Source organism: Drosophila rhopaloa, unplaced genomic scaffold (genome assembly GCF_018152115.1).
Source record: "Drosophila rhopaloa isolate 14029-0021.01 unplaced genomic scaffold, ASM1815211v1 contig_115, whole genome shotgun sequence".
NCBI classification, from domain to species: Eukaryota; Metazoa; Arthropoda; class Insecta; order Diptera; family Drosophilidae; genus Drosophila; species Drosophila rhopaloa.
Window position 1 is genome coordinate 11,905,932 of NW_025334990.1, and position 12,176 is coordinate 11,918,107.

General features: G+C 39.9%; 1 protein-coding gene across 1 annotated transcript; it reads right to left on the bottom strand.

The window, feature by feature from the left end:
- Positions 1-584: 584 nt before the first annotated feature.
- Positions 585-6,120, bottom strand: LOC108045030 (cocaine esterase). Its single transcript, XM_017124201.2, has 3 exons — positions 5,812-6,120; positions 5,655-5,747; positions 585-2,426 (listed from the first exon to the last, which is right to left on the bottom strand). The coding sequence occupies exons 1-3, from the start codon at positions 5,929-5,931 to the stop codon at positions 585-587; spliced, it is 2,055 nt and encodes a 684-aa protein (XP_016979690.1). The 5' UTR covers positions 5,932-6,120.
- Between the last annotated feature and the right edge of the window lie 6,056 nt (positions 6,121-12,176).

Sequence of the window (12,176 nt, forward strand, 5' to 3'; positions counted from 1 at the left end):
GACTTTATAACAACCCCTTAATATTTTTAGTGTAAAATTTGTCTTTATTTAATTACGTACAAGTGTAAACATTTAGAGTAAAAATACGTATACGAAACTATAATTAACATTTTTGGTTGCTTTCAGAACTTATCACAAGTCAACTGGTATTGCCAGTTCCTAACAGCCACACTCGGCTCGAATTTGCCGGCGACAGGGTCCAGGAGTTCCTCAACAGTTCCAGGTGGAGCTCCACTTCCCGATCCTGTTCCTGCTCTTGCTGCTCGTCCATTTCTGGTGGATGCCCCTGCTCCGAATCCAGCTCCGGCTCCAGTTCCTGCTCCTCCATTAGAGTGGGCAACCTTGAAATCGTACGGCTGCATTTGCCTTGGACGTCTTGCACGCTGATTATTGAGAATCTGGTCTCGTCGCTCCCCTCCAGGATTACCTCCACCATTTCCAGATTCTGCTCCTCCGCTTCCTTCCTCTGCCCGTTTCGTTGCACGACCACCTTTGCGCCAGGACTCGACATTGGCAATGCCCGAGGTCGACGGCCCCTCGTCCTTCCGGCCCCCAAAGATGGTCGTCCAACGAAACCACTTATGTCATAAGCTGTAGCAATCCGAAGCCGATGATGCACTGCGTCGTCTCATTGGATTCGGGTCTCTTTTGAGCAGATAAACGCAGAGACAGAGGCAGGCAAGGAGTAGGCACACCAGTCCCAACATGGCGTAGAATCCCTGTCGGTAGCGAGCTGCATCGGCACTCGCTTCTAGGAGTCGCACTCGCTGACCAAGAGCTCCGCCTCGTAAATCCTCCTCTCTTTCCAGTGGGAGTAGCACCTGCCAGAATCCGTAAACCCTCTCCAAGTGATTGGAGAAACCCGAATCCTGTTGATTGCGGGCCGTGTACGAATTGGAAGGTATTGCTCTATAGGTATCGTGGCGGTTGCTACGCGATAAACTCCTATCCGTTCCTGGAGCCCCCGTTTCCCCCCTGAGTAGCTTCTCCACCTCCGCTTCATCCACTGATCCTGCTTGTGGAGTCTTCGTCTGCTCTCCCAGACTATAGACGAATGGGTTCTCTTTGTTATAGGGCAACCAGCCATCGAAGATCCTTCCTGGCGTGGGATTGCCATTCTTTATAAAATTGGCAAAGGCTCCTCTGAGTTTCCGGCAGAGTTGCTCCTCCTCGCCACTGAATCTTCGACGGGCTATCTGCTGAAACAGACTTGGACCCAGGAGCAAGGGCAGATCGGAGCTGTGGGAGGCTCCTCCGAAAAGATTCCTCCTGCCACGCATGTCCATCGAGTGGGATTGGTCGAATACATAAGCGTAGCTAGTGCTTCCATTTAGCATATCCAAAAGACGAAAGAAGGGTAATTCGTAGAGGGATTCGGAGAGCAGCCGTTGCATTCCACCCAGAAGATGGGTGACGCCCTCTCCCTTCCCATTGAAGTATCTCCATCTAATGGCTGCCAATTGGGCGGAGCTCTCCTCCCCCGCAGAATCCATAGCTCGCATCACATTTGGCAATAAAGTGTGATTTATGTACTTCTGGAGCGCCAGCTGACCCTCCCTGGCCACATCCAGCCAGTAGTCCTGCAGGAAGGCGCCTTCATTGGAAGTGATGCCCAGCAGAACGGGAGGGAGTGTTTCATTTTGAAGTCGTTGCTCGAATGTAAGTCCTTCCGGTAGAATCACTCCCAGCTGGGAGCTTCCATTGCCATGGTTGTACACACTTTCGTAGGCGCGGAGCAGGTCCTCTCGACTCTTTCGCCTCAGACAACCCATCAACTGGCGCCGTTGTGCCTCCTCGAACTGACAGCCCAATTTCTTGACCAGCTCCTGGCCCGTTTCTACCACTCGCTTTTGGTGATTCCGACCCAAAGTTCGCATTATGGGACCGGGTGACATGAGCACTAGCTGCTTTATTATGTGGGACTCCTCCAAAGCCGCAGCCAGTGCCATTGGTGCTCCTCCACTTCCATGACCCAAAAGTGTTATGTGATCCGGATTGCCCCCGAAAGCAGCTGCATTCCTTTGAATCCACCGCAATGCCATTTGGACATCACTTAGGCCATAATTTCCAGGGACATGGCGATGCTGCTCTCCCAGACTCAGCCATCCGTAAATGTTACTTCGGTACTGGACACTGACCACCACAATGCCCTCTCCAGCCAGGTCCAAGCCATTGATGCGATTTCTGGGCCAATCGTAGGCGAACTCCTCACCCGTGACAATAACAACGATGGGCAGTTTGCCATATCGCAGCCCCGACTCCGGGGTCCAGATGTTCAGATACAGGCAGTCCTCGTCTGTGCTCACTGATCTGGGAATACCGCCATCCGAACTCTCGTCGTAGATGGTGTTCGAGAGCTGTGGGCAAATGGGCTGCATGGCAGTGGCCTGGAGGGTGCGATTAAAGCTGGAACTCGGCTTGGCGGGCTGGGGAATAAATTCACAAACAGATAATTGTTTAAATCATTGGTAACGAATCGATCAATGAAACCTTAGTAATTAAATACAAATTATAAGTCATTTCCCAGGGATAAAGTTGGAATGTCATACATCGTTGAATTTGTTGTAAAATTTAAAATCAAGTGGCATTCATAGCTCAAAAAATTAATTTTAGTCGATTTTTCGAAAAAAAAAACCTAGAGATCCCGAAAAATGCACTTTTATTTCGCTTTTTTGATCAAAACCCTGGAAAATAATGGGCACATGTTGGAATGCCATACCTCGATGAATTGGTAATGAAATTTCCAATCGAGTGGCATTCTCAGCTAAAAAATTTCATTTTGGTCGGTTTTTCGCCAAAAATGACAATGTAACCCCTTATGAAAAAAGCCGAAATCCGGAGAACCGGAAAAATCAACTTTTTTCTTGGTTTTTCGATCAAAACCCTGGGAAATAATGGGCACATGTTGGAATGCCATACCTCGCTGAATTGGTAATGAAATTTCCAATCGAGTGGCATTCTCAGCTAAAAAATTTCATTTTGGTCGGTTTTTCGCCAAAAATGACAATGTAACCCCTTATGAAAAAAGCCGAAATCCGGAGATCCGGAAAAATCAACTTCTTTCTCAGTTTTTTGATCAAAACCCTGGGAAATAATGGGCACATGTTGGAATGGCATACCTTGTTGAATTTGTTATAAAATTTCCAATCGAGTGGCATTCACAGCAAAAAATTTTTTTTTGGTCGGTTTTTCGCCAAAAATGACAATGTAACCCCTTATAAAAAGCCGAAATCCGGAGATCCGGAAAAATCAACTTTTTCTCAGTTTTTTGATCAAAACCCTGGGAAATAATGGTCACATGTTGGAATGCCATACCTCGCTGAATTGGTAATGAAATTTCCAATCGAGTGGCATTCTCAGCTAAAAATTTCATTTTGGTCGGTTTTTCGCCAAAAATGACAATGTAACCCCTTATGAAAAAAGCCGAAATCCGGAGATCCGGAAAAATCAACTTTTTTCTCAGTTTTTTGATCAAAACCCTGGGAAATAATGGGCACATGTTGGAATGCCATACCTCGATGAATTGGTAATGAAATTTCCAATCGAGTGGCATTCTCAGCTAAAAAATTTCATTTTGGTCGGTTTTTCGCCAAAAATGACAATGTAACCCCTTATGAAAAAAGCCGAAATCCGGAGAACCGGAAAAATCAACTTTTTTCTTGGTTTTTCGATCAAAACCCTGGGAAATAATGGGCACATGTTGGAATGCCATACCTCGCTGAATTGGTAATGAAATTTCCAATCGAGTGGCATTCTCAGCTAAAAAATTTCATTTTGGTCGGTTTTTCGCCAAAAATGACAATGTAACCCCTTATGAAAAAAGCCGAAATCCGGAGATCCGGAAAAATCAACTTCTTTCTCAGTTTTTTGATCAAAACCCTGGGAAATAATGGGCACATGTTGGAATGGCATACCTTGTTGAATTTGTTATAAAATTTCCAATCGAGTGGCATTCACAGCAAAAAATTTTTTTTTGGTCGGTTTTTCGCCAAAAATGACAATGTAACCCCTTATAAAAAAGCCGAAATCCGGAGATCCGGAAAAATCAACTTTTTTCTCAGTTTTTTGATCAAAACCCTGGGAAATAATGGTCACATGTTGGAATGCCATACCTCGCTGAATTGGTAATGAAATTTCCAATCGAGTGGCATTCTCAGCTAAAAAATTTCATTTTGGTCGGTTTTTCGCCAAAAATGACAATGTAACCCCTTATGAAAAAAGCCGAAATCCGGAGATCCGGAAAAATCAACTTTTTTCTCAGTTTTTTGATCAAAACCCTGGGAAATAATGGTCACATGTTGGAATGCCATACCTCGCTGAATTGGTAATGAAATTTCCAATCGAGTGGCATTCTCAGCTAAAAAATTTCATTTTGGTCGGTTTTTCGCCAAAAATGACAATGTAACCCCTTATGAAAAAAGCCGAAATCCGGAGATCCGGAAAAATCAACTTTTTCTCAGTTTTTTGATCAAAACCCTGGGAAATAATGGGCACATGTTGGAATGGCATACCTTGTTGAATTTGTTATAAAATTTCCAATCGAGTGGCATTCACAGCAAAAAATTTTTTTTTGGTCGGTTTTTCGCCAAAAATGACAATGTAACCCCTTATAAAAAAGCCGAAATCCGGAGATCCGGAAAAATCAACTTTTTTCTCAGTTTTTTGATCAAAACCCTGGGAAATAATGGTCACATGTTGGAATGCCATACCTCGCTGAATTGGTAATGAAATTTCCAATCGAGTGGCATTCTCAGCTAAAAATTTCATTTTGGTCGGTTTTTCGCCAAAAATGACAATGTAACCCCTTATGAAAAAAGCCGAAATCCGGAGATCCGGAAAAATCAACTTTTTTCTCAGTTTTTTGATCAAAACCCTGGGAAATAATGGGCACATGTTGGAATGCCATACCTCGATGAATTGGTAATGAAATTTCCAATCGAGTGGCATTCTCAGCTAAAAATTTCATTTTGGTCGGTTTTTCGCCAAAAATGACAATGTAACCCCTTATGAAAAAAGCCGAAATCCGGAGAACCGGAAAAATCAACTTTTTTCTTGGTTTTTCGATCAAAACCCTGGGAAATAATGGGCACATGTTGGAATGCCATACCTCGCTGAATTGGTAATGAAATTTCCAATCGAGTGGCATTCTCAGCCAAAAAATTTCATTTTGGTCGGTTTTTCGCCAAAAATGACAATGTAACCCCTTATGAAAAAAGCCGAAATCCGGAGATCCGGAAAAATCAACTTTTTTCTCGGTGTTTTGATCAAAACCCTGGAAAATAATGGTCACATGTTGGAATGTTATACCTTGTTGAATTCGTTATAAAATTTCCAATCGAGTGGCATTCTCAGCTAAAAAATTTCATTTTGGTCGGTTTTTCGCCAAAAATGACAATGAAACCCCTTATGAAAAAAGCCGAAATCCGGAGATCCGGAAAAATCTACTTTTTTCTCGGGTTTTTGATCAAAACCCTCGGAAATAATGGTCTAATGTTGGAAGGTCATACCTCGCTGAATTCGTTATAAAATTTCCAATCGATTGAGGGTCGGAATTTAAATAATTTTATTAAGGCTTCCAAATCATAGTTCTTTAAGTATAATACTCTTCATTGCTTAAACAAATGTTTAAATATTGAGAAAAATGCGAAACTTACAGCGAATCGAAGTTCGTTGAGAGGTGCCTGTGCATAGGGAATACCCAAAAAAGCGTAGACAGCGCCACGTGTTCCATCCGGAAAGACCTTGAGCTGAAAGCAACGGACCGAATTCAGTTCCTTAAAGTCCTTAAGACCTAGTTTATTCCGGTCTCACCCCAATAAGGTCTCCCTGCTCCAACTTGATGTGCGTCTGTTGGCCCCAACAAAATTGCGAAGGGTGAATCAGAAGCGGGATTAGCCAGAAAAACTGTTGAATCCTTAATGCATTCCACATGATTGCCAGTTGCGACACTTTTTAACTCTCACTTTTAGCACATAACTTTTGCATAGTCCATGGCGCATTTAAGCGTATTTATTAATTATAGTTCGCAGTTTTTCGAAAACACAATATGTGTGAATGTTTTACCAAAATTGGTATTTTTAGCCTGCAACTTTTCGTTCGTTCGACGTTGAAATTGAAACTGAGCCACAAAAAAAAAAGAACACACACCACGAATAAAGTTGGCTGGCCTGGGTCGGTGAGCTAACAAAAATTTCTGCTAGAATTATTTCAATTGTTTTCTGGTGTCATTACGGTCGCTGTAGCTTTTGTTGCTGCGGTGCGCAGCGAATCATTCATGCATCCATAGATCAAAACGCCAGCGACACCACCACCATGCCATACATACCATCTATTCCAGCAGCAACAATGAGTGTAGAAAGTAGGGGCGTGTTGGGGGGTTGTTTATAGAGCCATGGTAACGGCCTCAACTATATGTGGATCTGGACCCTAAAACCCAAGAGGCAGCCCTCTCGAATGAGTCCAATCGAGGGCGGAATTTGTGGTTACCGAAATTGGTTGGCGGTGTACATAAATGCAATGTCTATAAATTTCGCGTTTAACAGGAACTCTAGCTATTTGTTCAGTAAACGTTTATTGATTAAAATTCTCCTTTAAATAATTCACAAAATAAACTTTAACTAATTTAATAAAGAGATCACGCTAATTACTCATTAAGAATTATGTCAATTTAAGTGCTGGACAAGAGAACTTTGTAGGTTGTGCCTCGTCATTTCGTGGAATTAGACTGAACTCAACTTTCATGTGTAAGTTTAATTTAATAGTCTTGAGAGAATGTATAATATAGACTCAAATTGGACAGCTTTCAATTAAATGCTTTTGCAAAAAAGTCTTCTCAGAAACACATTATCTAGGGTGATCCGGAAATGCTTTGGGAATGAGTTTATATCCTTAAGTTATAAGTAGTCCAGAAATAAAAAGACTTGCATCGATTCTTATCGATTCTCCTAACAATAAAAAAATGTTTTTTGCTGCTTTGTGTATAGTATTATTATATCATTTATTTTCCAAATAACTATTATTTAAATGCAGAAGTTATAGTTCCTCCCTTGTTCTTGTTTTTCATTGAATTCCGCACTGCTGTTAATGTCAAACATAAATTTTTCTCTGCTTCACAACTCTCTTTCTCTTTCCCTCCCTCATTCCATCTCACTCCCACTGGCAAATGAAGTTGTCGTTGGGTTTTTGGGGTCTGCAGCAGATAATGTACCATAATGCTGCCGTAATTCCTCCACTCGACCAATATGGTGTTGCTGGTGGTGGTTGGATGGATGGATCCGATTCCGAACCCGAATCCGATGTTGTTTTTGAGAGTCGGTGACTCTGTTCGTCGGGGCGGAGTTCCGGTCTGCGAAGTTCGGCGGTGATCGCTATATGTTGACTGCCGACTGCCGGAATGCCTGCAATTAACGTGGATGTGCATGTGGTCATAGAGATGTTCCAGCATCATGTCCCCACATTTATGTATTTTAATTAGTTTAAAATGTAATTTGTTTGTTGACCCGCGCGGATTACGAGGACAGAATCGTCTTTACCAGCCGTAAATCTGGTGGATCTGCAAAGCACTGACCAAAAATATCAGCAAATATTTCTGAAAATACTGGAAAGTTTAAAATATCACCATAATACTTAAAATATGAAAGCTAAATAAAATTACAATCAATGTGTGGTCAACCAAATAAACAAATATGGGTTGAAAAAACTTTTAGTATTAAATCAATTAAATAGTAGCCTTCAAAATTTAATTCGGAGATTGGACTAATAGATCGCAATTAAACCGTGGACATTGTCGATATTTTTTAAACACTGGCTACATATATTATCCAAAAACAATATAAAAGCAATTTATTCAAAATGTTCTCGGTGTGATTTCTGGTTTTGGTGGCCGCCTGTATCTTTGCTAGACCGACGCACATAATTTTCAGTTAATTATGAAACCCAAAGTGCACATTTAAATGGTCGCTCCACTGAAGCAGCCTGTTCCCAAAATCCCCCGTTTGTCTTTCGGTCTGGCCAATAGCAAGTTAATCAATTTATGCCTGCGAACGTCGGCGGTTCGCAGTTTGGTTTTGTGCGGGTAGCGGTTCAATTATAATAAATGGCAGCGACGGCCTAGTTTGGTCAGCATGCACATGTGTGTGTTGGCCAGTTGGCTGTAAACAAATTAGCCTGACCGGGTGCTGTGAAAATAATGGCAAAGGTTGATGGCTATAAGTGTGGCAGGTGAAATTTTGTTAATTGTGCATCGAAAATTTTGGAAATAAAAGCACGATAAGTTTCATTTACTGCAGGATGCGTAGAAAATGATATGTTTTTACTACTCTCTACTCTCTTTACTATTTAAATTATAAAAAAAATTAATTTAGGGCTTAGCAAGTAAAAGGCATAATTAATTTCAAAGCTGAAAGGCATTAATACGCTTCAGACAAATGTTGATTTTAAGTAAATATGATTTAAATGACCCAGTTAGTATTTAGAGCATTGCTATAAATCAATTCATATTAGCAGACTTTTCTTGGGGCCAATAAATTCCAACTTCCATATCACCTCCTTTAGTTCACTTGGTCTTTGCACCTGGTTCTTTCTCTTTTCCTGACTTGGACAAAGGCCTACAGCTTGTTGTGACATTTAAATGTTGATACTACTTTTTGCCTAAGTCCAATAAATTCGTCATAAAAACGCTTGACACAAAACTTGCCGTCAACACTTGTAACCGACGACCTTAAATGGAAATACAAATTGTACTGAAATTTATATAAATATTTGTGGAGTGCATATTGGGAAATTTTGGCAGCTGCACTCTAAGTAGAACAAGAGCAACAACAAGGACACTTCAGGCAGAAACCCTCAAGTCGCCGAAAGTTTGGCCTTTGTTGCATTTCCGTAATGAAAATATTTATGATTTTTGGAGCCGAGTTGATTGTTTACATATTGCCAAAGCATATTGAAAACTTCTTTATTAAATTTTACTTCAATAAAAGCCAATTGTTTCTTGTTGCCATCGCTGTGATTTTGTTTTCTTTTTTTTCGAGAATGCTTTCTATATGTATTTGTATATACAAAATGCCTGGCAAAGTTTTTAGTTTTCTGTCAGAGCGAGCTGCGTACATTTCCCCCACTTCCCCCCTTTGGAATTTTCCTGGATGGAAAATCTGAGGGATGTGGGTTGCTGCCTGATTGCTATAGCTTCTGTTTCAGCTCCTGCTGATACGATGCTAGAGGTTGACTGCCTCACCAATTCAAATGCTGTTTCATATTTTGATATTTTTGCTAAACAATGGCATCAGATGTCGTCGTCGTTGCTTTTGGCATATCTCTGCAAATATTTGTTGCATGTTCGTATACAAAATCGTTTAGTTAACGAGTCGTAAACACTTGTGATAGAATTCGACCAGACTTTTGTGCAATGCATTTATGCATAAATTTCTTTCATGGCTAAATCCCATTAGGTGGACTTGAATTCGACAGGCACTTTTTGACACGAATTAAATAAATTCAGGTATCCAATTTAGGGTGGAATTTCAATTCTATGGCAATATAACTAGAGCAAAGAAAATTGTTGTGGTAACCTTAAGCAAAACCTTGTATATCAAATTTGAAACAAAAATTTGAAAATACCTATTGACTTAAAGGCCTTAAAAAATGTCAAAATTGTACTATGCACACACTGAATATATTTGTACAAACTGTTTAAATAAACGTTAAGATATTTTTTATAGCATCTAGCCATATAAATCGAAATATTATACTAAAAATTACTGGAGGACTTACGTAATTTAAACCTTACAAACTTAAATCAAACAACAATTTGTAAACTGTAAAGGCATTTAATGCAGGCAAACTTAAGTTTAAGCATTTTGCCTCAACTTCCTGAACATGTTGCTTGTGGTTTTAATTAATTAGAAATGTTTGAAATATTTGTGTTCTAATAACGCGCTCAAACCCTTAAATAAATTTGAAATGCATTGGAATTTTGTGGTAGCTACAGCAATAACACTCAACTTGGCCGTGGTAATTACGTAATTAGTAAAAACAACAAACACAAAGAGTGAGCGGGCAATTTGCGTAAAGTATTTAACAAAACAATGCATAGAAGTTGCCTGCGTTGGCAGTTGCTTTAAGCCTAATTTAACGGTTCCGCAGACAAACAGCGCGAATTGCGAACAGCGGCAGCCATTTTGTTTAGGCCCCTAACCGCACACACAAGTTGGCAGTACTTAACGGTGAAAGGGGGCGGGGGAACACGGAACATGGCCCACTTTCTAATTAATGCAAAATATTGCAGCTGCAAAAAGAAACTAGCATATGTGTTGCCTACTTTTAGGCTGTCCCATGTAAGGTTGCTGCCTGTTTTTTTGGAGGGCATTTGGGTGGAGTGGTTTGTTGTGGGGGCGTGGCACTCTGGCGGTTTCTTTGTTGCCTGCACAAAGCATCACTCACACACTCGCAAAAGTGGGGTAGTTGCAGCAACTGCGACATCAGCAACATGCAACAACAACCTTGGCAATGTCAACAGCAGGCATCCTGGCGGAAGCGAGTGACCGCCGCCAGGGGTCGCTTCTGTGCTGCTAAATTAAATCCTGAAAAAATTGTTGCTCCATTTAGTGTACAAACAGCTAGAATATGGTCATATAAATACAGAAAAACTTTAAAAATCGTATTCACAATGACCTTTATGAAGGAAAAATGGTGTCTTGATTACCTAAGCAAAAGATTTCTTTTGGATTACTTTTGAAATTTAATAAAATTAATCATGTTAATATTTCTTTTCTTGCACCTTTTTATTTGTTGGTCGTGTAAGTAATTTTACCGGTTATTTGTGATACCCAGAATGAGGCAACCTTGCTTACCTTTGCAACTCCATCTACATTTGTTATATTTGTTATTATTTGTTAGTTAAAAAGCTTGAAAGTATATGACATTTAAGATCCAGAACTCCCAACAGCAAAATGTGACTTTTAAATGAACGCTAAAAGCATTCCATAATCGATTTAATTATAAGAGACCAGCAATATCGATGCCATAATTGCCAGTTGGTAAGTGCTTCGTCACCACGCTGCAAAAAGGCATGCAAGCCGCGAAATTTCATTGCAGACTTGAGGAGGCTGTGCAGTTTATAAATTTCCCAGGCCATCTAAGATGTAGTAGTTTTCCTTTTAGTTTGGCAAACCAGATACATGGCGACGCATTTTACGGCAACGAAATTTTCGGCTTGCTCAGAAGTTTTCCGCTAATTCTTTGGACAAACTTTGGCACCATCGTCTTTAGATGGGGTTACCCCTTGCACCTTGTTTAATTGAAAATGCATTAGCAGGTTAATTTAGAAGAGAGAGAGACGAAATTGGTTTGAGTTTCAGTTTAATTTTTATTCAAAAATCACATTTGTTGTTTTTTATATATATAGATACATATATATAATATTTCTGCTGCGATGTTTTGCCAATAATTAATGGTTTAGGCTTACTAGGTTTCCGCTTTCATGGGTTTATTTATGTAATTTACATTTATTCATGTGTGTGTTGGTATGTGGTGTGGTGTTGGTGTAGGTGTATGCCTTAAGCTTTAACAATCATTACTAGGCAATAGTTTTAAGCACATTCACTATATATATTGGTTTAAATTTACTTGCTGTTTAACATCGATTCATTTTGGTTTCTGTACAAATTTAAAGTATTATTTACCGTGGACAAACAAAAGGGGAGAGAAAAATAAATATTTTCAAGAACAGTTTGCATTTACATTATTTTTTTTAACAACATGCTGCAATCATCTCATATTTGCCAATGAAAATGTACTGAAACAAAATGACATATCATTTTATTTGACAGCTGACAGGCGTGAGTTTTAAGGAGATTTCAATTGAATTAATGGACATTACGCAATGATTTTATGGGCCAGGTGTGAAGATCTATCTCAGAGTATCAATCTTAAGCTCAGATATGTTTTAATTGAAGCATAGCCAACACACAGATATCAGTAGGTTGAGCTCTACAAAATGATATATCGTTACATGTACTTTGGTAGAATATATTTGACATAATAAATGGTAGTATTTTATATCTTTGCATTTTCCAAACACTTTTTCTTCACACTTTATTGTCGTTTTTGTCAAGCCATTCTGCGTAAATTATCTTTCGTGCTGCAAGTTTAAGATTAACAAAAGTGTTGCTCCAGATATT